The 25,812-nt window shown below is 37.9% G+C and overlaps 4 protein-coding genes across 5 annotated transcripts; 3 read left to right on the top strand and 1 right to left on the bottom strand.

The window, feature by feature from the left end:
• Positions 1-1,640: 1,640 nt before the first annotated feature.
• On the top strand, positions 1,641-9,958 carry LOC103326584 (uncharacterized). The gene is made up of 5 exons (XM_089048741.1): positions 1,641-1,787; positions 1,888-2,167; positions 2,262-2,637; positions 2,841-3,059; positions 8,977-9,958. Exons 1-5 carry the CDS (start codon positions 1,659-1,661, stop codon positions 9,956-9,958), a joined length of 1,986 nt encoding a protein of 661 aa, XP_088904867.1. The 5' UTR covers positions 1,641-1,658.
• A 6,321-nt stretch (positions 9,959-16,279) lies between these two features.
• LOC103326565 (uncharacterized) lies at positions 16,280-17,156 on the bottom strand. Its single transcript, XM_008228807.3, has 2 exons — positions 16,995-17,156; positions 16,280-16,717 (listed from the first exon to the last, which is right to left on the bottom strand). The coding sequence occupies exons 1-2, from the start codon at positions 17,077-17,079 to the stop codon at positions 16,503-16,505; spliced, it is 300 nt and encodes a 99-aa protein (XP_008227029.1). The 5' UTR covers positions 17,080-17,156; the 3' UTR covers positions 16,280-16,502.
• Positions 17,157-18,687: 1,531 nt separating this feature from the next.
• On the top strand, positions 18,688-21,299 carry LOC103326564 (ATPase, V0 complex, subunit E). 2 transcript variants are annotated; one of them, XM_008228805.2, is made up of 4 exons: positions 18,688-18,815; positions 18,951-19,097; positions 20,055-20,102; positions 20,957-21,299. In XM_008228805.2, the coding sequence occupies exons 2-4, from the start codon at positions 19,000-19,002 to the stop codon at positions 21,021-21,023; spliced, it is 213 nt and encodes a 70-aa protein (XP_008227027.1). In that variant the 5' UTR covers positions 18,688-18,815; positions 18,951-18,999; the 3' UTR covers positions 21,024-21,299. The 2 variants fall into 2 exon arrangements, with proteins under 2 accessions (XP_008227027.1, XP_088905466.1); XM_089049340.1 differs by having other exon boundaries at positions 18,720-18,744.
• Positions 21,300-22,006: 707 nt separating this feature from the next.
• Positions 22,007-25,531, top strand: FTSZ1-1 (homolog of bacterial cytokinesis Z-ring protein FTSZ 1-1). Its single transcript, XM_008228804.2, has 6 exons — positions 22,007-22,393; positions 22,823-22,922; positions 23,140-23,369; positions 24,131-24,298; positions 24,554-24,787; positions 25,173-25,531. Exons 1-6 carry the CDS (start codon positions 22,136-22,138, stop codon positions 25,440-25,442), a joined length of 1,260 nt encoding a protein of 419 aa, XP_008227026.1. The 5' UTR covers positions 22,007-22,135; the 3' UTR covers positions 25,443-25,531.
• The last annotated feature ends 281 nt before the right edge of the window (positions 25,532-25,812 follow it).

Here is a 25,812-nt window from a genome sequence, read left to right as displayed (position 1 = left end):
TTGCAAATCGAGCAATATCCCAGTGGGATTCTTGTCCATCAATCAGCTTATACTGGAAAAAAATTTGAAGCGATTTTATATGGATAATGCCCACTTGTTGAGCACTCCAATGGTAGTTTGTCCATTAGACACAAATAAAGATCCATTCCATCATAAAGAGGATGATGAAATGATACTTGGTGCAAAAGTACCATATCTTAGTGCGATATGTGCTTTATTATATTTAACCCAATGTACTAGGGCAAATATTGCATTTCTAGTAAATTTATTAGCCAGGTATAGCTCGGATCCAACACGTAGACACTGGAATGGTATAAAGCATATCTTGCACTACCTTCTCAAGGTTCTCGGCTCTTTACCAAACTTGGGGCATTTATCATCAACAAGTTTCCAGGAAAGAGAATTTGCTGGATGAGACGTATGACCGTCAACTGATTTTCTATCAGAATGCCAAGTCAAACTCTTAGTTGTCTTACGTGATTGAAACATCCTTTTAAACATTGGAATTGGCGGAAAATATCACACCACATTCGCTGGCACACCCTCTTTCAAGATTGAATATTTGCATTCCTTCTACCTTGAAATACCACAAGTAGGACAATTAGTTGAATCTTCATAATCCTTCCTATACAATATGCAGTCATTGGGGCATGCGTGAATTTTTTTTCAACGATCCGAACCATCTATTTTTTCAGTCTACATTCATAGATCATCCTTGTAAAAAATTAGACAAATTAGAAACCATTTCAATATCTAATTATGTCCTACAAAATCGATGAAAATGGTGCCTTAAGAAAGTACTAAAATTTCCGAGCCGAGATGATTAGAGCCAGGGCTAGTTTCTCAATCTCCGGGTACCCGGGTCTTTATATCGATCAAGGACATCCTGGTCTCTTTTGGCCACATGGTGCTCTCTAATAGGTTCGGCTTATAGTGATGATATGAACCATTATAAACATATCCTATATTATTTGACTTGGAATCAGAGTCGATTTTTTGATGACCTGTGTGTTATGCTCACCCGTGTTCTAGCCTAGAAGATTCGTTACAATAAATAACCGATCAGGGAAATGTTAGATCGCATTAATTAGCAACATATTATGCATGAGCCTAAGGAAATAAGCAGCTTGCCTAAACTACAGCGCATGCATGAGCCCAACGAAAGTAGTAGCTTGCCTAACCTGCAGCGCATGCATGAGCCCAAGGAATACGTAGTAGCTTGCCTAACCTGCAGTGCATGCGTGAGCCCAAGGAAAGTAGTGTAGCTTGCCTAACCTGCAGCTCACCAATAATAATCAATCTCTATGTTGTTTTTATGCATGTTTCTTCATCCAAGTTAAGCGGTCATATATACTTTGATCTCTTTTAGATGCCTGTATATATAAACCAAACTGGTTTCTCTCATACAGTATGCAGCCAAACACAACTTGTAGATAGGTATGTAACCAGTTTAATAGTCTTCATACAACGGAATGGAACGGTATTAAATGTTATTGAAATACAATTTTTAGAGAATTGGCTCGAGATAGCGCCACAATAATATTCTCCATACAAGTAAGTTTTTTCTAAGCCTATCATGCATTAAACGTTAAGGCTGATCAATTTTTTCCACACTTGCAGAGGTAAAAAGATCTGACATTTTTACACAACTACAAATCATGGCTCTAGAAGCTGGTTCAGCAGCTCAATCACAAAGTTCTAAGCCTGATCAAATTGTTCGACAGACAGCAAATTTCCATCCGAGCATTTGGGGGGATCAGTTCATGAATTATGATCCAGAAGACATTGTAATTTATATATCATGCAATTAAATTAATAAATCCACGTTGTTTTTTGTTTCAAAAGAAATTTGACATGTATTTTGCTCATTTAATGTTATGGGTGCAGATAACTTATTCCCATAAGCAACAAGAAGTTGAAGACCTGGAACAAGTAGTGAGGAGGGAAGTATTCACAACTGGTGCAGGTGATTTTTCATATCAGATGAAGCTAATTGATGCAATCCAGCGCCTCGACGTGGCGTACCACTTTGAAAAGGAAATAGAAGAAGCACTGGAACATATATATGCTGCAAATCATTTCCATGATGATGATGGTGATGGTGACCTATACAATGTTTCCCTTGGTTTTCGGCTACTAAGACAACATGGACATAATGTTTCATGCAGTAAGTTATTAGAGATTAATGTAACGAGACTGAATATGGCCAAATTATTTCTTAATATTTATGTGTTATGTGTCCATTTGCTGCAATCGAGCAGGAATATTCAACAAGTTCAAAGATAGTAAAAATGGAGGCTTCAAGGAAAGCTTAATCGCTGATGTGCCGGGAATGCTAAGTTTTTATGAAGCAACGCATCTGAGAGTGCATGGAGAAGATATACTAGAAGAAGCTCTTGTTTTCACGACAAAACATCTGGAGTCGGCAACAACCCATGTAAGCTATCAACTGGCAGAACAAATAGCTCAAGCCCTAGAGAGACCGCTCCGAAAGAGTCTCGAGAGGTTATGCACCCGTCGGTACATGTCCATCTACCAAGATGAAGCTTCACATAATGAAGCTCTATTAAAACTTGCCAAGTCAGATTTCGATCTTGTTCAGTCTTTGCACAAACAGGAGCTGAGTGAGATTATTAGGTAGGTTATTTTTTAAGAGTGGTGATTTCCCCACTCCTTTTTCTCCTATTTTATCCACTTACACTCCTTTTTTATAAAATAAAAAAGGAGTGTAAGTGGATAAAATAGGAGTGGAGAAATCATTGCCCTTTTTTAATTATGTGAGATTAGCACATGTAATTAAGTTTGTAATTCATTAACTAATATTATTAGCAATGAATTAGGTGGTGGAAAGAAGTAGACTTCAAAAGGAAGCTACCTTTTGCAAGAGACAGAATTGTGGAGTTATACTTCTGGGTTGTGGGGGTCTATTTTGAGCCTCAATACCTCGTTGGAAGAAAGATTCTCACAAAAGTGATTGCCCTGATAGCAGTAATGGATGACATCTATGATGCATACGGTACATTTGAAGAACTCGAGATCTTTACGAAAGCAGTTCAAAGGTTGGATGAATATTTATAAGTAAATAAAATAGAAAAGTTTATATAAATTCAAATTCTCATTGAGGAATAGGGTTTAATCTTCGGATTTTTTGGTGACTTTGATCCAAGTCTTTTGACTTTTGTGCCGTATAAAATTATTTTTATTTTTAAAATTATTTTTTATTCCAATGTTGTCTCTTACGACTTGAATCGGGTAATAATCATTTATGTCATATTGCATGTTGCCTATTGCATAGGTAAATATATATATATATGTGTTTTCATATTTTTGATAATGTGTTTTCATATTTTTCCATCCAGTAATGCGTCCGCTTTGATCCTTCTGTCAAATTTTGTTAATTTTTCTATTTTTTTTTATTGCCAAAAATATTTGCTCACACCATATAATTTTACCCTGCTTCTCACACTACTACAAAATTGGTCATAGGACCGGTTTTATTTTTGTGCTCTCTGAGTGGCTTTTGTGCTCTGACTTTTATAAGCACAAATATTTGTGCTTACAATTAATAACCACAAATGCACCCATGTAACTTTTACTTGTCGATTTCCCTTTTCTTAAGGAATAGGTTCCTATTGCTTTCGACCCAAAAAAAAAAGGGAGTTTCACTAAAACACCCAAAATGGGAGTTGAAATTATAAAAAAACCCAAGCACTATTTAAACATATAAACACACCCAAAACCCATCATTACACACACTCAAAACCCATTTATAAACACACCCAAAAAGTTGACTTTGGGGTTGATTTTGGGTGTGTTTCTATGTTTAAATAGTGCTTGGGTTTTTTTATAAATACATGTCTAGGATTGGGTTTATTTATAAATTTGTAAAAAAAAAACAGGTTCCTATTGCTTATTATAGAGCACAATTAATCCCTTTTCTTACTTTTGCTCTGTCAAGCTGGATTAGACTCTTTTTACAGCTAGTAGCATATCCAAAACCGCTTTGCTTCTCCGACCAAAACCACGGTAGAGTTTAGAATTACAATTCACAAATTTTGGATTATATTTTTGCAGTTTGAGAAAGAGAGAGGGCATGTTGCTTCTGCCATTGATTGTTACAGGAAGCAATATGAGGTGTCAGATGAGCAGGAAATAATTGATGCCTTCAACAAACAGATTGTGGATTCGTGGAAAGATATCAACGAGGAGTTCCTCGGACCAACCTCTGTGCCAATGCCTATCCTTGTACTTGTTCTTAATTTAACAAGAATAGTGGATCTCGTCTACAAAAAAGATGATGGCTTCACACGTGTTGGAAAAGTCATGAAAGATAGTGTTGCTTCTTTTTTCATTGATCCGGCACCACCATGACCCTGAGTCTGGATTGTATGTATGAGAAAGAAGAAAGAATAACTAGAGCTTTGCTTTGCTTCTTAATGGATTCTAATTTTTTATCAACGATAGGTTGTGTATGTTAAACCTTTTTTTTTTTTTTAGTACAAACGATGGTATAAACTCACACACACAACTAGGATGCTATGGGAGTTCGAACTTAAGACCTCTAGTCTGTAAATTAATGTCATTTTCTACTGGGTTAGACCCCATTAGTGTGTATGTTAAACTTAAGTGAAAAGGATATGTGTATGTTAAACTTAAGTGAAAAGGATATGTGTACGTTAAACTTGTGTATGGATTCTAAGGTCATCCCCAGTTATAGGGCCAAATGTAGTCCAGAACTAAAAATTTAGCCCTCCAAAATATTAATTTTTTAAAGAATAGTCCATGGCTAAATTTTTCCATCTCCAGCAATGTAAGGCTATATTTTATGATCCTTCATATTTTATTATTTTGAGAAAAACTATGGTACAACACTCATGCAGACGTTGTATAGTCCTTTGTAAATTTTTAGCCTTTTAAATATTACACCTCCCCTGAAAAATTCATAGATCCGCCATTAACTGGAAATGGCCTAATTACTCTTTTCAATGACATCATCTAATTTTTTCCATATCATTTGTGCGTTATAAAGGGAGTTCGAGTTTTCCATTTGTTAGACAGAATTCAACACAAACATTAGTTCATCAGGACCTTACGATTTAGGCCGCTATTATAGTAGCCATGTTATGTGATCATTGTTCCTTATTAGACAACAATGAACACCGTAGTCACGTAAGTTAACTTAAAGAACATAATATCTTAAACAAAAATAAAATAAAAATTCTTTGTGACAACAGGAACAGAAACAAAAAGCCCTGCATCACAAGTACACATATATACAACAAATAGAACAGATAAACATAATATATGTATAAAGAACAGCCGTAACAAGCTTGGTGGTATGTGATCCTTTTCTCTACCAGCTTACAAATGTCTGCCTTTCTAAGTATTAACGATAACCAAAACAACGTCATTGAAAATATAAATAGTAAATTTGGCTTACACCCTTTTAATTCAATTTGCCATACCTAAAACCCTTCACTTTTTGTTCCTATAAATAATACCCAATTTGTATAAGTAAAAACTCAATACTAGGATCCAACTCAGCAAGTTACCTAATTAAGCATAAAATCTGGTTTATTGTACTTTTCAGATTCCAAAAATACCCCCAACTAAGCCATTATTGCATTTTGTATATTAATGTAGGAATCAATATGGAAACTGTTTTTAATTGGATTGTATATAATGACAGATGTTGAATTTGGAAAAATCTTCAAATGGTTATAATTGATGTAGGAATTAATTTTGAAACATTTTTAAAAAAATTTAACAATAAATTCAAATTTAGGTAATCTGTTTGTTTAATAAAATGGTTATGTTATTTTCTTTTTATGAATTATACATGACTAATAATCCACTTTATAATTGTTTATGAATAAAATTTTACATACTAATTATGTTGAAAAAATAATGTACCTATTACTTGTTTGTTTTATGAAAAACATAATTTACCTGTATGAAAAGTGTACATAATTATCTATTCCAAATAATGTACCTATACACATTTACAGGTATATTGTAAATTAATTTACCTGTAGGTAAATAATGTACCTATATTTTATATAAATTATTGTGTACCTATTTTTAATTATGAAAAATATACGCAATTACAAAGTAACTGACTTTGTTTTTTTTTTTTTGGTAAATAATATACCTATATACAATAATTTTGGATAGCCTTTGTGGTACGTGGCTTCATGTACGAGATTACATGAATGGGACCAACGCAGAAGGGTAGAAGATGTAGCTAAAGCACACCATGAAGAAAAGTCGTTCACACTGATATTGTTGACAATCCAGCCACAGTATCTATCTCTCATGTCCACAAACTTTGACGATTTGTGCTTTTTCAAAGTATTTTACCTAATAATAGATATGCAAATCGGGACCAGATAATCTTTTTCCATGCACGCACTGCCTTTCTAAGGCTGTATTGCTTCTACTTTTTAAGTCTGTCTGCATATAGATATCTTAAGTCATTGGGTCATTGGGTCATATAAAGATGGACAACTAGTGCCCCCATTCACTGCTTAATCCGACTCAAAACAAATGCATGGTCATCTGTGGACTCACCGACTGCATGTACGGCAATGTCACGCAACCTGTGGTTTTATTACACGTCATTTTCATAATAATTAATTCTTCTACTTTCGTTTTTTAGCAAAATATTCTGAAAATATATGACCCCCTCCCTTTCTCACGTCATTTTCATAATAATAAATTCTTCAACTGCATTTTAAAGATTAGATAAGCCTAAGAGCAGCTCCACGGATAAAAACTTAGTTGCAATGGGGATAGTATTGTTTTGTTAACTTCGACCAATAATGTTATGCCACATCGAAGTATTATCATGAATGTTACGGCGTTATTGGTCGGGGATAGCACTATAGTATATAGAAGTCTTTCTCCCCTCCCTCGCCTCTGCCATGGCTTAAACTTGAAGCTGTGCTACAGTGCTAGTGTCCCTGTTGGTAATTATGAGTCATTAAGGTAAAGTAGAGAAAGAATACATAATATCCAAAATTGCAAAGAGGTTGCAAAATCCTAACCGTTCTCTAAAGTCTAATTAATTAACCTCTCAAGTGGTTGCAATATCCAAAATTGAGGCTCCTTAAATCTTTCAGGACAGAAATATATAGCAAGAGTTTTAGGAAATTTGATCCCTGTTTCCTCTACAAATTAATATATTATTTTATTAATGGAGTAACATAAGTAAACAGAAGTTATTGTGTTTAGTATATTTCCCACTCATGTTTAGTATTTTGTCTGAAACCAGGCCCTTTTTTGTCCACTAATTATTATATCATTCTTATATAAGTATTCAGTAATAGGAATCAAAATCAATTTGGTTACTAATATGCCTTGTACATAATAAAATATGTTTTGTATACTTACATAATAAAATATGTTTAATGATAAATAATCAAATATATTTACATTAATTTATTATTCTAAGCGTTCATGTGATTATTTAAAATAATACATGTAAGTAATTTTGAGATAACAAATAAGATGAGTTTTTTTTGTTGATCAAATAACAAGATCAGTTTAAATGATGGCCTGATGACGTTTTTTTTTTTTTGGTTGCCAAAGTTAGGAATAAGGAGGGGGTTTTCTCACACACACTACCAAAGTGTTATGGGAGTTCGAACATAAAACTACTAGTTTACAAGTTAAAAATATTTTACACGAGACTAGACCATGTTAGTGGGTATGATGGCCTTTACTCAACTGGTTTGAAAGGGAGACTGAAATAAATAGAACCGCAAACTATATCGTTAATTTTGTTGTTGTTCATTTTTACCATTTCAAGCATTGACTGAGCATATGAATGCTACCCTTGTGTCACGGGATGAGCGAGCGGCGCGGCGCGGCGGAAGCGAAACACAAATTTCGCCACTCAAAGCACACCCGTGCGGCCTAGGATCCCTTCAGATCCCAGTCAGCCTTCTCCCACTTCATGATATACATGACTCTCACAACTCCGCGAGAGGTTCCCCTTCCAGTGTCGTCTTCCCCTAGACAACGAGTCACACTACCATGTGACAATACAATCACTCCGCATCCGGCAACGAACCCTCGACGCCCATACATCAAGCGTTGCATAAGACACGTCAACTGCATCGACCACGTCGCATGCTTAACTCATGGCTCGCTCATGTCCAAGTCAAGACATAGCGATCCAACACACCATCGGTTTACCCACACTTCTGTCGGTCATTCCTTTAGCATCCACGATAGCCCACATCCTCAAGCTATACACGCAAGCTGTCCTACTTGCATGTCGCCCAAGCCTTGGCGACATATGTATTCCGAATGTCCCACATAACCCTCTATGCATTGCATGGGGTCGCAACCCATGCGTACCGGCATCCGAATATCTTCCTTCCATCTTGGACAAGGCCGAACCCAAGCCAAGTCCATCGAGTATTGTCAAATGCCTCGCTAGCCAATGGCATAGCGAATGCCATACGTTGACCTCACTCTTTGCCACGATGCGCAATACGAACGGCCCCATTGCGTGTTCGTACTGTCCTCGGGAATTCCTTTCCCTCGGAGACACAGATTATCCTTCAACAATCGTATGCCCGCCCTTATGACTATCTCCAATGTCATAAGGATGCTCGCTTAGTGCCACAAGGGTGTAAGCACCAGGGGTGGTGGAGAGCATGACACCATGTCACCCCCTATATAGCATTTTATGCATTTAGCCTTCTGCCAGGAGGGAACATCACCTATGCACGAGGAGTCATAATTGGGCATAACTCCCTCATACGAACTCCGAATGGCGAACCGTCAGTTGCGTATCCTGCGTCTCAACATTACGAACGTTCCGGTATTCTTAGCTTCTTCAGGGTCCTCCCGTAACCTTCAGAAATACCCAAAATACCCTTCACAAGTGCAACCCGGCCAACACCAACCATTCTAGCTCTTAAGCTCTAGCCTTTTCCACACTTAGACTTCCTCTTAAGCGCATAGATGCTCCAACGGAGTCACGGTAGCACTTGTCTATGTGCGACCCGTGACATTCTCCCCCACTGATAGTGTCGACGTCCTCATCGACGTGCCCCACTACACTATCGACTTCAGAATCACGATAGCACTCACTTATGTGCGATCCGTGACATTCTCCCCCACTGATAATGGCGACGTCCTCGTCGACATGCCCACTGCATTGTTGGAGCTATACTTGAGGCACTATGTGAGTGCCAACCAGCGAGATTGGGCAAAGTTGTTGGATGTTGCTCAATTCTCATACAACTTGCAGCGGTCGGAGTCAACAGGGTCAAGTCCTTTCGAGTTGGCAACAGGACAACAACCTATGACACCGAACACAGTGGTGTCAGGCTACACGGGGAGTAGCCCAGCTGCATACAAGACAGCCAAGGAGTGGCAGGAGACTAATGAGCTGGCGCGGGCTCAATTGGAGAAGGCAACTCGGAAGATGAAGAAATGGGCGGACAAGCATAGGCGAGATGTTGTGTTCCAACCAGGTGATATGGTCTTTGTGAAGCTCAACCCTTCTCAACACAAGTCCACTAGAAAGTTACACAAGGCGTTGTTGAGGAGATATGAGGGCCCATTTCCTATCATCCGATCAGTGGGAAGAGCTGCTTACCGTGTGGAACTACCACCCCGATTGAAGATTCATCCGGTGTTCCACGTGAGCAATCTCAAGCCCTACCATGCCGACTCCGAGGAGCCAAGTCGTGGAGAGTCCAAACGAGCTCCACCTTTGATGGTGACTTCATTTGACAAGGAGGTTGAGTGCATCATGGCCAAGCGAGAGGTGCGACGCAAGGGTGTACCGAGGTACTTTGAGTACTTTGTCAAATGGAAGGGCCTGCCAGAGTCCGAAGGCAACTGGGAGAAAGAAGAGTCTTTGTGGAAGTACAAAGACATCATCGAAGCATTCGAACGAGAAGGATCTACTGCGGCGACGAGGACGTCACCGGATTAGGTGGGGGAGAATGTCACGGCCCGCATGTTCAAGGCCCAACCCGTTGGATTGATCATGCTAGACCTCTTAGCCCACATGTCCAGATTCGTTGTATAGTAGTTGGTATACTACAGTTGGTGACAGTAGTTGGTAGATGTTGGTAGGTGACATTGTATCTTACCCACCTACTGTGGTGGTAGGTGGGATAGGGATAGTATATAAGGGGGATGACACATTGTGTATCCTCACCTCACAACTTATAGGGATAGTATATATAGGGATAGCAATACAAGCATATATTCTCCCAAACTCTGTTAAGCATTCTTACTGTTCTTGCTCTTGCGATTATTCTTTGCTTGGTTCGATCTTGTATTGTAGGAAGGAGGCTGACTTAGCTTGTTCGAGAGGCGATCAAGTCTAAGGCCGCACGGAAGGAAGACTCCGAAAAAGTCATCCCGTGACACTTGGCACGGAAAGGGGTTGTAGAATTTGGTTGTGTGTTTTTTCTCTAATTGTTTTAGGAAGAAAACTAAAATCAACAGCTCCTGGATGCTTTACTCCTTTTTTTTTTTTTTTTTTTTTGGCAACTTGCTTGATCGAAAGAAATTTTTTTTTAGCAATGAATACTGAATACAAAGAAAATTAATTCACGATTTCTTCTTTCTTGCAGCAGGAAGAACTTGAAGGCAACGGAAAACTTGCTTTGCATGAAGCCACCAATGGTGTGACTTACGAATCACAAAGTTTGTGATTGTGGAGGACCCACTCTAAGAATAATGGCCTAGTCTTTAGCAGAGTTGCCATTTATGTGAGAGTCTTTTTTGTTGGAAGATGCAAGGGATATTTGTAGAAATGTCACCTGAACTTATACCTTAGTTTCAATTTGTCACATGAAAAAAAAAATTAAGAGAAATGTCACCTCAATTTTTTAAAATCTATTATTTGTCACCTCACTTTAACATCATCCAATTTTCCATCTATTTTTAAGGGTAATTTAGTCTTTTTATTTTCAATGGTATTTTAAAAATAGAAAATTCATAATAAAAAAAGTTATATATCTTTTAAATAATTAAAAATAAAAAGAAAAATTATGGAAAAAAAAAAATTTCTCTCTTCCCCCTCTTTATCTTCCACACCCACCATCACTACTCTATTTATATACAATTTAAAATAAATAAATAAATAAGAGTTAACTTAATAAATGAATAAAAAATTTAAACATTAAAATCAAAAATAAAAAAAAGACACCACCTCCAATCGTCCAATCCCAACCGCCAGCCACCATTGTTCTCTCTTCTCTTTCTCCCTAACAACAACCCGCCACCCCAACTCTGATCCATCTCACCCCTTAATATATATCTCTCTCTTCCTCTCACAAGAACAAACCCTACCCCACCATCCCTAGTTGCTCACAACTGAGGTTTTAAAAAATAACAATAATTTTTTCCATTTTTAAAATACCCTTGAAAATGAAAAGACTAAAATACCCTTAAAAATATATGGACAATTGGATTATGTTAAAGTCAGGTGACAAATTATAGATTTTGAAAAATTCAAGTGACATTTCTATAAATATACGGGTTTTTTGGACCGGTGTGAGGTGGACTGAGCTCTCCTTTACTCTTTCTGAGTTTGCAGCACCATGCCCCAAAGCTATAACACCCCGACTCCAAATTTATTGCCCATTTTAATTTATTTAAGTGAAATTACGAAATTGCCCTTAGGGTAGGGGTAATTTGGTCATTTCTTATCCGAAAGGAATTTAGGAATTTTGACTATACCGTTGCGTAGAGCACGGCGAGATAAGTCCGTAGAGACGTAGTGGGCTTAAATAGAAGCTGTAACGAAGAAGTTACGGGCAAAACATCACCAGTGGCAAAATCGTAAATATTTTGAAATAGGTTTTTGGTTAAAAGACAGAAAAGCCCTTAGCTCTCTCTCTCTCTCTCTCTCTCTCTCTCTCTCTCTCTCTCTCTCATCTAGTTCGAGACCGCCACCACAGTAGCCATGTTTTGGCCATTCGCTTATCGAGCCACCAAACTCGACGGCCGATACCAAAATGACCGGGCCACCAAACTCGCGAAAAACAAGGAGAAAAGCTCGGTTTTGTGAAACTCAGCTGGCTTCGTTCTCCGTCGTCCGCCACCAATTCCGGCAAGTGAGGTATGGTTTCTCACCTATTTTCCGAGTTCTAGCTGCCTGTTAGGTAGGAATTGATCAATTTCTAGCGTAGGCAACTCGATTTATGAATTGGATTTCGGCCGAATTTCGAGGGGAGATTCCGGCCACTTCCGGTCAGTTTTTGGGGTATGTCCAAGAACAAAAGTGGCTCCAAATAGGGTGTTTTACTTAGGGTAGGATCTTGAGCCGTGATTTTGGGTTTTTCCAGCAATGGGTTATCGGTTTGGACACCCATGTCTGCCGGAACGTGTGGACGCCGCAGACTGTAGAAAAGAGCTTTGGGTCCCGATCGATCTCCTGATTTTCATGAGCGCGTGGGTTCTTTCGGATTCCAATTCGGTTGACGTTTGAACCCCAAACGGATTATGCATATTGCGTATTTTCTGGGTTCGCTAGGTTTGGACCGTTGGATGGTCCTGAAGTTATAATATGTTGATCTAAGGATTACCAGGATTGTGTAGGATTCGACGGATAGTAAAACGGAGTCCCGGAAATGCCAACCCTAGGGTTAGGGTTTTAGTAACCGTCCGATCGTGCGATCGGGAGCGATCCGACCGTTCGATCTGGACCAAACTTACAGGACGAGTGTCCTATACCAGGTAGCATTCATAGAAACTGTCGGATTGAAATTTGGAGGTCGTGGGCCCCGCGGGCCCGTTTGACCAAGGGTGGGTAGTTTGACCCCGGGATTGACCGTGAGACTTCCTAGGTAGTGTTACCTTCCTAGGAAGATTAAAAATGACCGTAGTGGCGGGTCTTGATTGTATATTAGTTATGTGGGATTAGAATATTAATTCATTGATTTAAATTCGGGGATTATCGAATGCTATATTGGGGTTGAGGTGTATACAATATTAGAAATTTATATATATTTATGTGTTTATTTAAAGGTATAAAAGAGTATAGAATGTCAGTTTGGAGTGCTATACGCACTATCCTATATACCTCCACAGATGTTGATGGACCTCATACAAGGTCGGTGCGTCCGTCGTATGGGGGTGATATTGTTATTGTGTTAAGGTCGCACGTGTCGTAGGAGTAGCCGACGTGTTGATGCAGACCCCATACGAGGCGGGTGCGTCCGTCGTGCGGAGAGATTGTGTTGAGGTCGCACGTGTCATAGGAGTAGCGGGCTTGTTGATAGACCCCATACGAGGCCGGGTGCGTCCCGTCGTATGAGGGAGATTGTGTTGAGTCGCACGCGTGTCGTACGAGTAGCCGGCGTGTTGACAAACCCCATCGTGGTCGGGTACGTCCCGACGTATGAGGAGATATGATTGTGTGCAGGTGGTGAGAATGTAGCCAGGCCCAAAGTTGAGGTCGCACGTGTCGTAGGAGTAGCCGGCGTGTTGACAGACCTCATACGAGGCCGGGTGCATCCGTTGTATGAGGGGTGATATTGTTATTGTGTTGAGGTCGCACGTGTCGTAGGAGTAGCCGGCGTGTTGACAGACCCCATAAGTGGCCGGGTGCGTCCCGATGTATGAAGGAGATATGATTGTGTGCGGGCTGGTGAGAATGTAGTCAGGCCCAAAGTTGAGGTCGCACAAGTCGTAGGAGTAGCCGGCGTGTTGACAGACCTCATACGAGGCCGGGTGCGTCCCTTCGTATGAGGGGATTATGTGATATGTTGATGAGTTCCCACGTGTCGTAGGTTTATCCGGCGTGCGGATAGGCCCCATACGTGACTTTGGATGTTCCGGCGTATGGGGAGATGTTGTGAGTATTGTTGAGTTGTAATTCAGAGGAAAAAAGGTTTTAAGGAAAGAACTACGTGTGTCTTGATCCCTCGAAAGTGGTACGAGGCACTGGTTACTAGGTGCAGCCGCGGGTCAAACCTCACTTAGGTTGTGTTGTGAGGCCAGTTCTGGAACTTGGTTGAATTGAGGCTTGTCTTGTGGACTAAGTGAGTGAAAGTGTGCATAAATAAATTTTGAATTTGTTATATGCATGTTTAATGCATTAAGTTATTTTAAAAACATTGTGGGCAGTTCTGCTAGAATCATTTGAAGACCGGAGGCCATTTATGTAAATTGCATAAGATTATATTGTGCGTGCTGCCGGTTGGGTTATAAAATGTGTTTTATGCAGGTGGAAATTATGAGGAAATGTTCAATTTACAGGGGAGACTCTGCCGAAATCTCGGCAAAAAGTCTCGTGTCATTAATCCTCTTTGGTAAAAGAGGACATAGTTTTAAGAAGTGAACCCGGCGTGGGTGTGATGCGGGGTCTCCGCAGGATTCATCTCGGGTTTGGGAAATTGGGATGAGTCCTGTCAAAAGCACTCTGAAATAGTTTAAGACTTAGGGAGTGATTTAGTTATCTTCAGTGGCTTCTTGCAAGTTTTGATGTACAACAGGTACTGGAATGATTGTGCTTGATTTTGTTGTGTTTGGAGTGCTTTTATTGAAGTGAAATATGTGATGCAGGTAGTGGAATTAATAGCGTTGGAGAATATGCTAGAGGGAGGTGGTCTCTGGTGAAGAGTAGCTACGTTGATACTGTACGCTTGGCATGAGAGCTTGCTTCAATGAATCAATATGAAGCTTGGCTTGAAAGGCTTATGGTGTGAGAGCAAGTCTCCATAAGTTTAGTAAGAGAGAGTCCTTTTGCTGCTTGGATTGGAATAAGATGTTGGAGGTGAGATGCAAGTGGTGTTTTCTGGAGTTGGGATGGTTTGGGATGATTTTCCATGTGATGTTCACCACTTGCAGTGGTGTTATGAAAGAAGAGAAGCGTGATGAAGGAAGGCTTGGGCTTTGTGTGTTTACGGCAGTGGGAGGATGAGCTTGCCTCATGCCGTTCTTCTTCTGGTTTCGGTGTGTGTATTGCAAGGAGGGATGAAGGTCTATTTATAGGCTTAAAAATGATTGTGTAAGGATCCGTGAGTGTACAGTGCTCAACAATTGGTTTCTCCATGAGTGTGCAGTAATTACTGTGTGCATAGTAATGAAAGTGGGTTTGAGTTTTGGAGGAGGCTAGGAGTTCCCTATCTTCTTACTCGTGTAATTAGGCTCAAGAAAGTTGTATAAATTTTGGTACTCCCAAGCAGCTGTAAAACTTCCACTATCTGATCCCTCAACGAGCTTTATGAACACTTGTAACCATCCACACCACAATCCGCTCAGCAAGCCCCAAACATATATGTGGCTTGGGTCCACTTAAGCTTGTCGGGTGGTTTAGCATAGAATAATATATTATTTGCTTGGTATGGCATGTACACTATTTCTATATTTATTTAATGAATTAATTCCCAAAATATAGCTTGGATTAATGCATAACCAACATTATATGTTATATTGGACTTTAAATAACCTTGAGCTTCTCGTGACATAATTTTGGGCCTCAACAGTAATCTATATAGAATTCTTGTTGGACATAGACTCTTATCTTCTTTTAGCTTTTAATTATTGTTTATTTAATAAACGTATTTGTGTTATAAATCCATACGTTATGGGTTTATAGGTTATGGATGCCCACAATAATAGCTACTATTAACCTATCGTAATACTCATCATTATATATTTGTCACCTACCAATTATTGGTGGTAAATGATTTAGGCCTCTCTACCCCTATAAATAGTGGCACCAAATATGAATGGAATACAAGTTGATTTGAGCAAATTATAATGTCTTTTTCTTCCTCTTATTTCTCCCTACAAATTCCTAGTTTCACAACATGTTATCAGTACGAAAGCTCACGGTAATGTTCTTCTCTATAGCTTACGTTCATCCATATATATTATTTCTTTATCTACAAACTCGATGACGGCTGATTTTTTTTGAAATCATGTTTTTGACATGATTTAAATTGCCGAGAGTATCACCTAAATTAAAGTCTATATGCTTATGGGTCCACCAATGAATGCACAATTCATTAAATTTGGTGCACAATTCATTGTCCAAACGGTGATCACACAAAACAAATGAGTCATACATGAACTCCATTAATATTAGGAAAAAGTTTGGCTCCACAAAACTGAGGAGCAATTCATCCTCAAAACAAATAGAGTTTTAACACTTGGAAAATTCCTTTAATTTTTTTCATTTGAATTCTTTTAACCTCTTTTCTTTAATTTTTTTTTTTTTGAAGTTTAACTAGTGCCAAAATCTCATTTGTTGTGAGGATGTGCTCTCCCTCAATTTTAAGGAGACAGGCCATACTAAACATTTTTTACATAATATGCATTGAGCAAGTTACATCACATTTTATCACATAATAAGAGAACACATTCCAATGCGTATATTACAGAGAACTAGAGAACAAGCTTAAGACGAGTCTATGATTGAGAGTTCATATAGATTACTCAACCAAACAACTTTATTTCGTACTACTACCCTTACAACACACCTGCAACGTAAGTCACAGAAACTAACATGTTATCTAATTCTCGATTTCCGTCTCAGCAGCACCAGGCCCCCCTTTGCCGTGGTGGCCGTGGCCATACCCTCCACGTCCTTTGCCATAACCTCCATGTCCTTTGCCATACCCTCCATGTCCTTTGCCATACCCTCCATGTCCGTGGCCATAACCTCCATGTCCGTGGCCATACCCTCCATATCCGTGGCCATCACCGTTGACTGTACTCTCCTCTGACACTGAGAGAACAAACAAAAACTTCATATATAAAGCAAAAACAATATACATAACTAATAACAAATCATAGATCGGTTTGTATTTAATAAGGTGCAAATTAAGCCATGCAAGAGCAACAACCACTAACCCTACATGCAGAAAAATGGTTCGAAGCATAATCATTTTCACGACCAGTGCACCTTAATTAAAATGTGCATAAATTCACAAATCGTTACTGGAAAGAAAGATACAATTACTAATTTAATATATATGATTTAGTTAAGAAAGTGAGAAACTCACGAGTTGGAGTAGCTGAGACCTCAGAGGAGATGAGGAGAACAGCAAAGACAAGAACAAGAAGAAGAAAAGCCTTTGAGGATGCCATGTTTTGCTTAACAACAAGCACGATAATGTATATACGAAAGTATGCAAGAGATGATTGCTGAGTGAGTATAATATGGCTTGGTTCTCCCTATTTATAGACCTTTCTGAGATATCAGTGGGGTTGGAATAAAGATAAGGAGAGAGAAGAATTTGTGACTCTTGTGGTGATTAAAGGCTAAAGAGCGCCAAATTCAACCCCTACTTTGATGGTGATGGGACTACGTATTAAGTAAGCTTTTATTAGAGGCGGGACGGCAAAAGCTAGCTAAGTTGTGTTGTGTGATCAAGTCAAAAGAAGTTGTTTTATGTGTGATTAATTGGGTGCGATACTTTCAAGGTATGTGGCAAACGGGCTGAAACTTAAGCTGCTGATTCATCATTCAGGTCACAATCTTGTAGAGTGATCACCAGAGTTATTTAATTGTCAGTTTTCATTCCTAATTTAGCATTTTTAGATTTTCACAAAAGGTGTGGTGTGTATATATCTACTGTTAGAAGGAGACTGATATAGCTTTAGTTGAGGGATTTCTTAAATAAGTTTATTTGAAGGACACTCTTATAACACTCACCATGCATTTCAATAATCCGATACCGTTTAGTTTTTAGATATTTCTTCAAATATCATCTCTGCGACAATCACTTGGATCCAAAACCATTTGATCATTCAATTAGATAGTTGTTATTATAGTCTTTTCTTGAAATACCGTGTTTGTCTATTTTGTTGATTTCATCCTACCGCAAAATTCTTATGAAAAGTAAATGGAATTACAAAATAGAAAATGAGATTAAATATAAACACAAATGTATCCATAGGTTTTCTTTGTGAGTCATAGAATCCCTATATCATGTATAAATATGTTCAAGATTAAAGATTTATTTTGTATTGGATTTACCTAATTATATAGTAAAAGGACATTTACACTAATTGTATTGGATTTACCTTAAGCATCAAACCATTAGTCAACCAATAATGGACAGGCAGTAGGACCTATATACTGCTTCCTTCTGGTCCACAGTTATTAAAGTTTTGGTAGCCTTTGTGGTACGTTGTTTCATGTACAAGATTACATGAATGTGACCAACGCAGAAGGGTAGAAGATGTAGCTGAAGCACACCATGAAGTAAAGTCGTTCACACTCTCATTGTTGACAATCCAGCCCTCGCATGTCCGCAAACTTTGACGATTTGTGCTGTTTCAAAGTATTTTACCTGACAATAGATATGCAAATCGGGACCACCAACCTACACTCATTAATAAGATTGGCAAGGTCAAAGAATAAACACAAGTTCCATACCCACCCGCGTAAACCATTATATTTGCCTTTGGGTTCTTATTAGCCCTTCGATTAATGAAAATGTTTAAGTTCAATAATTTCTTTATATTATTAGACGGCTGGATTGAACCCTTCAATACACCTCGTGAAGCTCAACGCAGACCCCTCGTTGTCGAAGGTCCATTCAGGTTGGGCTTCCCAACAAACTTTGGACCATGGGCTTCATCAATAAAAACTAAACGTTAATAAGCCCATTTGAAATTGAGTTTTGCACTTTTTGGGCCAAAAATATATTGGGTTAAATCTTGGGTCCGAGTTTGTTTTCTTTTGAATTAACAAAAACAGCCTCTATCCTTCGGATGGACCCACGACCCGGCGTTCCAAAATCGAGTGTAAGATCCCCAGATATTTTTCGTTTCTTTTAATTTCTTTTCCCACACTTTCTCGGCAGCCAAACAGACCGGTAGGGTTTCCATTTCTTTGTTTCATTCTGAATTATTTGCCCTTTATTTTTTCTGATCTAGCTAAATTAAATTATTCAAAATTTCAAATCCTAAATCGCATTCAATTTCCTTTTTGTTTCTCTTTTCTATTATAGAAATTGAACTTTTCTGGTTGTGTGCATCGAGATCGAAGAGAAATCCAACATGGGGTTTTTAGTAACGACCTTAATTTTCCTTGTGATTGGGATCATTGCTTCTCTGTGTACCAGAATTTGCTGCAACCGAGGACCTTCTACTAATTTGTACGTTTCCGCATTATCCAATTTCACTGTTTTCTTTCTCATTTCTTCTTTCATTGTTTTTGGTTGTAGCTCTTAAATATGTTGGGTCTTTTTCTTTATGTACAATATGTGTTTAGCTGCTGAATTTGTTAATTTTAAGATCACACTAGTCTTACAATTTAAGAAATATTTGGTATTGGGGGAGCTTAGGATTTGATTCATGTCAGTGTGCTTAGATGTTGTTCAATCATACATATGATTAGGGATTTCGCTATTGAATTAGTTGCAGTATTAGGGGACGCGTTTATGCTTTGTTACAAGTTAATTGGTTGAATAACTGCTCATTTATGCTTATATATGACTTTGGAGAATTATGCACTTCTTGTAATGTAAAGAGCTTTTTTATACTGGGGAACTTGTGTGGAAACTGGGTGAATTTGGTTAGTTGGTTCGTTTGCTCTATCTTACAATTAAATGGTTTATCTGTGTGTACTAAGACTCTCGATTGTAGATTCCGACCCATTCATGTGTAGATGTAACTCGAAACCTTCATTCCACCTGGGGCCATCTATACGCCATTGGCGCGGGGGCTTTCAAGGCCCTTGGCCTCGGATTGTTCAATTCTTAGTTCTTTGTTAAGACATTTTGTTTTGTTGAATATGATTGAATTTATAAAAATACGTAGTCTTATTTTGTTTTGTGAAAATAAAAAATTCAGCTTAATATATTTGCTTTCACAGTTTCTAGTTGATCTTGTATGTTATGTCTGCTTACGAATATGATAATTCAGAATATCAGTTCTTGAAAGTTTATTGTTCAGCGTCTAAGAGTGGTTTGAGAAAATATGTGGTTTGATTTGGTTATTTTGTCTTGAACGTATTGATACTTTTCTCCTTGTTAATACTTCTTTTTGCTTCCTTATTTATCCAAACTCATGCTTTTCTTGTGCAAAATACTGACCTTTATATTTTTATTCAGGTTCCATCTAACATTGGTTATTACAGCAACAATCTGCTGCTGGATGATGTAAGTTCTTGTGCAAGATGTATATCGTATCTCTTTTTTCTTTCTTCGGTATTAAGAAGGTTTTTCATTAATCAATAGGTAGTGGAACATAAATTTGTGCCAAACGTCCTATATAAATTTGTAGTTGTGCATCTTTGGACTGCATTTTTGCTGTCTTGCATCTACGCTGTGCTTTATACATCCCTGTTTGAGTGCGAGAAAAGGGCGTATGGCCCGAAACAAACAGTTATGCTCAATTATTGGATTATTTCCATTTTGTTCTCACCCTTAATATTTAACGAAGCCTTTGCATATATTGGAAAAACAATGTGTATGTTATATGCTTCACATTGAAAATCCTCCTCCTCGGAGGCCTATAGAGCTTAGCCCATATAGTCATTTGACTCATTGCAACAGCCTATCCACCCCCAGCAGTGACATTGTGTCACATCATGGTGGAGGACTTGTTCCAAGTTCCAAGGGGTAGAGAAGGGAAAAACTGAATCTTCTTGTTTCAAGTTACATGAAATAAAAAAACCCCATGCCTTCCTTGATTCGTTAGACTGCATGAATGTGGTGGCGGCAGCTATGTTGTTACAGTGATAGCTTAGGAAGAGTTTGTCATTGTGCTTGATAGTGCTATTGCCTATGAGGTTAACTTTCTTTCTTTCCTCTCCTGCCTTGATATGAAGATGTAAAGACTCAATCGGTGCCTGTTGAGTTTATGTATTTTCTTATTTTGTTTAATCTGTTACTATGTGGTATTGATGAGTGTTTTTAATCATTATTAATCTTTGATACAATTTCTTAGTGTAATGTCCTTTTCTTTTCACCCTTAATCTTCCTGACATCATTTTATTCTTTGGCGTTGTTAGGTGGGCAATTGTATATCTTGCACAAATGAAACCACTCATAGTCCCTATTCTAAATGAAGGAGAGTGAAGTTCTGTTTCGAAAAGCATAGATTGCCATATTGGTTACGTGCCAATCGGATTATGGATTATCTTCAGAGAACAGCAAGTTTTAGTCCAATTGATTGTTTAGCATCTTCTGGTGTTGGATTTGTATGTAAATGTTGGAGTGTCAACTTTGAATTTGTTTGGCATTGTTGCTCTACATCACCTGCTATTAAATGTTATATGTACCCTCATTCATTTAGAATTCACTGTTAGACAGTAAGAAAAGTATAAATGTGATTGGAATGGAATAAGTTATAGAGATCGAATGAGCTGACAAGTTTGATGTACTCGTGTTGCCAACTTTAGCCTATGAATGATGCTTTAGGCTTCTATTATTTTTTTCCTACCCTCACTTGATTGTCATCTTAGATTTTCAAGTTACCATATGACCAAAAAGAATCCAAATTCCCAATAACCAAAAACCTCTTAATTTATTCCTACATGGCTTTCAATGATCTCAATTTCATACCCAACACATAATTTGAAGATCCTTTTAAAAGAAAACAACAATTATTTCATAAAATCCACATATTCGAAATCGAGTAATGCTATATTACCAAAACTGAAGTGAAAAAATCCAAATTATGGGCAGAATTGAGGAAACTGTTTTTTTATAACTCTAGTATTGTTGTTTGAGTTCAGCTTTGCTGTGAAGGTTGGATAAGTATGTTTTGGATGTGATTGTGTTGGCATGGGATTGTAAGGTGAAAATTGAGTTTTGTTTAAAAGATAGGTAGATGATAGTTCCACTCTCAATTTGTCATTCTATAAATCAAAAGTAATCATTTTATTATATTTTTAAAGCACTCAAAGGGAGAGAAAAATAAAAAATAAAAATAAAAAGTTAGAAGGAGAAAATGAAAGATGAATTTTGAAAAATAAAATAAAATTTGGCAAAAGAATTAGTGATAAAAGTGATTTTGGTGAAACAAATTGTGAAGTTGTTAGCTTCTTCTACTTTTCTGTTTGTTTTATGCATAAAGTGACCTGGAAATAACTCCGGAAACGAAAACGATGCATTTCTATTTTTGTAAAACCCTAAAAACCCAAAACCCATTTGTAAATTCTTGACTGAGAGAACCAAACACGAAAACGATGGCTACATGGACAAACCCAAACGAGCTAATCTCAACGACGTCGTCGACAATTCCCACAGCATTTCACCACCATAAGGCAGTGCCCTCCTTCAGGACATGCATTCCTCTGAGTCGCAAAAGAAGTGCACTGAAACGGCGATGTTTTGGTGTTGTGAGCTGTTCATTTGCACCCATGGAATCGGCCAAGATTAAGGTGGTTGGGGTTGGTGGCGGTGGCAACAATGCCGTTAATCGCATGATTGGCAGCGGTTTACATGTGGGTTTTCCTTTTACTTTTTCTGGGTCTTTGCTCGAAGTTTGAAATTTTCTCTTTCTGTAACAGGAAAATAGGGTATTTTGTTCGAAGCCCATTTCTTAATGTGCATAAATTTTTATGTTTATGTATCTCAGTTTGTACATTGTTTGTATTTTAAATATGTATCTCTTCTTGGGTTTTTGCAATGTGTTATAATTGCCTTACTGTACAAATCCACTTCTGTTTCATAGTTGTTAAAGAACGTTGATTTTTCTTTTTCTTTTTCTTATTTGTTGCTGGTACTGGATTGGCTTGATTGAGTAACCAACTTTAGCATGGCATGGTAATTTAGGCCTAAAAAGGAATTTTCTGGAAGTAGCGTTAGCAATGCTTTGAAGATTACTTGCAATGATTTGATTACTGATGGTATGTTGCTTATTTTGACATTAGGGTGTTGATTTCTATGCCATAAACACGGATGCCCAAGCACTATTACAGTCTGCTGCCGAGTACCCACTTCAAATTGGAGAGCTTTTGACTCGTGGACTAGGTCAGGCACTCTTCTTTCGATATAAGAAATCTCCATAATTTATGTGGGCGTGTACATATATATGTCAATCCATGATGTATGTATGAATATAGTATAGTAATGTAGCACCACATTTTATATTTGCACCTACATCTGGTGTTGTTTGCAGTATCACGGATCTGAATGTGTTGTATACTCTATGAGGTTCTTTGATTTCAATCATTTGATAGAGATGCAGGTACCGGTGGGAATCCACTTTTGGGGGAGCAGGCAGCTGAGGAATCAAAAGAGGCCATTTCAAATGCTCTGAAGGGCTCAGATCTTGTGTTTATAACAGCTGGTATGGGTGGAGGCACAGGGTCTGGTGCTGCCCCTGTCGTTGCACAGATATCCAAAGAGGCAGGCTATTTGACTGTTGGTGTGGTTACCTATCCTTTCAGCTTTGAAGGGCGTAAAAGATCCTTGCAGGCAGGTGTCAATTTGGTCCTTATTTTTATATCTTATGTTGGCAACTTCATAAGTGCATACGAGGGATCTCTATTAGACTATTAGTAAATACTTGATGCACTTTTCTTGAATTGTATAAAATCAAATGTTTCCTTTGCTAATATGCTTAGATAGTTGATTTATATTATGAGTTTATTACCTCACTACTTGGCATACACATCTTCTTAGCCTGTTGTTATGTTGTTTTGAATGTTGTATTCTTTAAAATCGCTCTATGAGACTTTCATTTACATTAGTTAAATAATTATTCAGGGGGTAGCAGAATGAAAAGATCTTCATGTCATCTTGACCAATTTAAAAATTCATGGAAGTTGATGTGACCCTAGTTCTTCTTTAATGGTGCTTTTGAGCCTTAGGCCGAACTACGATAGTATCCTACTTCCCTGTATCTAAATCATAACTGAAAGCTTTTACATGATCTAAAGTTTAGTAAACTCTATTCAGTTATTGATTGTTTTTTCCATCCATTATGAGCATTGAGGAGAATTCTTACATGCATTCATTGGCGTCAGGATGGGGTGTTTGCAGGCTCCAAATTTTGACATAAAACCAATATTTCCATTTATCATTGACATGCATATAGATAAGATTATCTGTTTACCAGTATTATGGATTGGAGAGAATTATAAATTTTTAAATGTTCGGCATTATCTAAATCATAGTGCCACTTTCTTTGTCATCCAAATTTTTTTAAATTGTTGTCTTGTTTTTGCTTCTGTCAGGCATTCGAGGCCATTGACAAGTTGCAGAAGAATGTTGACACTCTTATAGTGATACCCAATGATCGCCTTCTTGATATTGCTGATGAGCAGACACCCCTTCAGGATGCTTTCCTTCTTGCTGATGATGTTTTACGTCAGGGAGTGCAAGGAATTTCCGACATAATCACGGTGAGTACTTTTTTGAGATACTGAAACATATCAGAAGTTCTAATATATTGACAACTAAAATCAACTAAGCATAGCCTTGCCCTATTAATAGTTATATTATAATTGGTTAAATACATGATGATTTGTGAATAAGAAAGGAGTAAGATGCTGAAACTATTCCAATTATTTTAGAATAGCTTTATTTGCCTGCTTTTGGATTTGAATCATACAGTCACCATATTCTGATAAATTAAAGTGTTGCTCCTTTTATTGCAGATACCCGGACTGGTAAATGTGGATTTTGCAGATGTAAAGGCAGTTATGAAAAACTCAGGAACTGCAATGCTTGGAGTAGGGGTTTCCTCCAGCAAAAACCGTGCAGAAGAAGCAGCTGAACAGGCGACTTTGGCTCCTTTGATTGGATCTTCAATTCAATCAGCTACTGGCGTAGTGTATAATATCACTGGAGGAAAGGACATAACCCTGCAGGAAGTCAACAGAGTGTCTCAGGTACACTTCAGTGTTTTATGAATAATTTAATCTTGAAGGCCCTTATAATTTTCTGTTTATTTAAAAATGTAACAATAGCGTTCAATTTATTGAGAATTGCATGTTCTTATATAGATGCTCCTTTCCTCTAAAAGTTTCGTGTATTTATGCACCTGTCATCAGTGTATGTGATATAAAATGTCAGTCTTTCCTCCCAAATCTTAAGAGAAAAGGCAATAAATTCAATATGCTCCTCAATTAGTTTTGTGAATTGTCCTACTTCAGTGTTTTTATTTTTAAAAATGAGGGGAAGTTGTAAATTTTTGCTCATGGTTGGTGCTGGTGACAGTTTTTTATTTTTCCCTTTCCAATTTAATGAAGTTTGCATATTAATGTAAATTTTCAGGTTGTGACGAGTTTGGCAGATCCTGCTGCTAACATAATATTTGGAGCTGTTGTGGATGACCGCTACAATGGAGAGATCCATGTGACTATTATTGCAACAGGCTTTTCACAGTCGTTTCAGAAGACACTGCTTACAGACCCCAAGGCAGCAAAGCTGTTGGACAAAGTAGCAGGGGGTCAAGAAAGCAGGGGAATTCCCCTTCCTCTGAAGTCCTCAACCTCGCCACCCAGCAGTTCATCAAAGCCATCTCCCAGAAAGCTTTTCTTTTAAATCAGTTTGATGTTTTTTAGTCTCTTGCGCATTTTGCCTTGTAATGATATTGAAGCTCCGATTTATGAAATGTCATTACTTTTTATCCATTTTCCTTGCCAATATTTAGCGCGATTAATAAACCTTTTTAAGAAACGCAACGGGTGACTGTAAGGCGACTAAATTCCTTTTCTTTTTTTTTCTTTTTTTTTTTGGCCAGAAACTGTAAGGCGACTAAATCAGTAGCAACAAGTGTAAGTAAAACCATGATGTTTCAATCCTTTTTCCTCATGAAAATGAGAAGAAAAATGTGTTTTTTTTTCCTTTGAAGTACAAAGAGTGAAACTTATGTCATACTGTCAAGCACATCGATTCAGCACCTTCGACAGAA

Source organism: Prunus mume, linkage group LG3, assembly GCF_029339155.1.
Source record: "Prunus mume cultivar Tortuosa linkage group LG3, ASM2933915v1, whole genome shotgun sequence".
Lineage (NCBI taxonomy): Eukaryota > Viridiplantae > Streptophyta > Magnoliopsida > Rosales > Rosaceae > Prunus > Prunus mume.
The sequence above is the reverse complement of the archived record's forward strand: the minus strand, read 5'-3'. Positions and strand labels throughout refer to the sequence as shown.

Coding starts and splice junctions, on each gene's coding strand:
- LOC103326584 (XM_089048741.1), top strand. CDS start 1,659: ATGGCTCTAGAAGCTGGTTCAGCAGCTCAATCACAAAGTTCTAAGCCT. Junction 1,788..1,887: donor ATTATGATCCAGAAGACATT/GTAATTTATATA, acceptor TTATGGGTGCAG/ATAACTTATTCCCATAAGCA. Junction 2,168..2,261: donor TGGACATAATGTTTCATGCA/GTAAGTTATTAG, acceptor GCAATCGAGCAG/GAATATTCAACAAGTTCAAA.
- LOC103326565 (XM_008228807.3), bottom strand. CDS start 17,079: ATGGCATCCTCAAAGGCTTTTCTTCTTCTTGTTCTTGTCTTTGCTGTT. Junction 16,718..16,994: donor GGTCTCAGCTACTCCAACTC/GTGAGTTTCTCA, acceptor TTGTTCTCTCAG/TGTCAGAGGAGAGTACAGTC.
- LOC103326564 (XM_008228805.2), top strand. CDS start 19,000: ATGGGGTTTTTAGTAACGACCTTAATTTTCCTTGTGATTGGGATCATT. Junction 19,098..20,054: donor CGAGGACCTTCTACTAATTT/GTACGTTTCCGC, acceptor ATTTTTATTCAG/GTTCCATCTAACATTGGTTA. Junction 20,103..20,956: donor ACAATCTGCTGCTGGATGAT/GTAAGTTCTTGT, acceptor TGGCGTTGTTAG/GTGGGCAATTGTATATCTTG.
- FTSZ1-1 (XM_008228804.2), top strand. CDS start 22,136: ATGGCTACATGGACAAACCCAAACGAGCTAATCTCAACGACGTCGTCG. Junction 23,370..24,130: donor GGCGTAAAAGATCCTTGCAG/GCAGGTGTCAAT, acceptor TGCTTCTGTCAG/GCATTCGAGGCCATTGACAA. Junction 24,788..25,172: donor AAGTCAACAGAGTGTCTCAG/GTACACTTCAGT, acceptor GTAAATTTTCAG/GTTGTGACGAGTTTGGCAGA.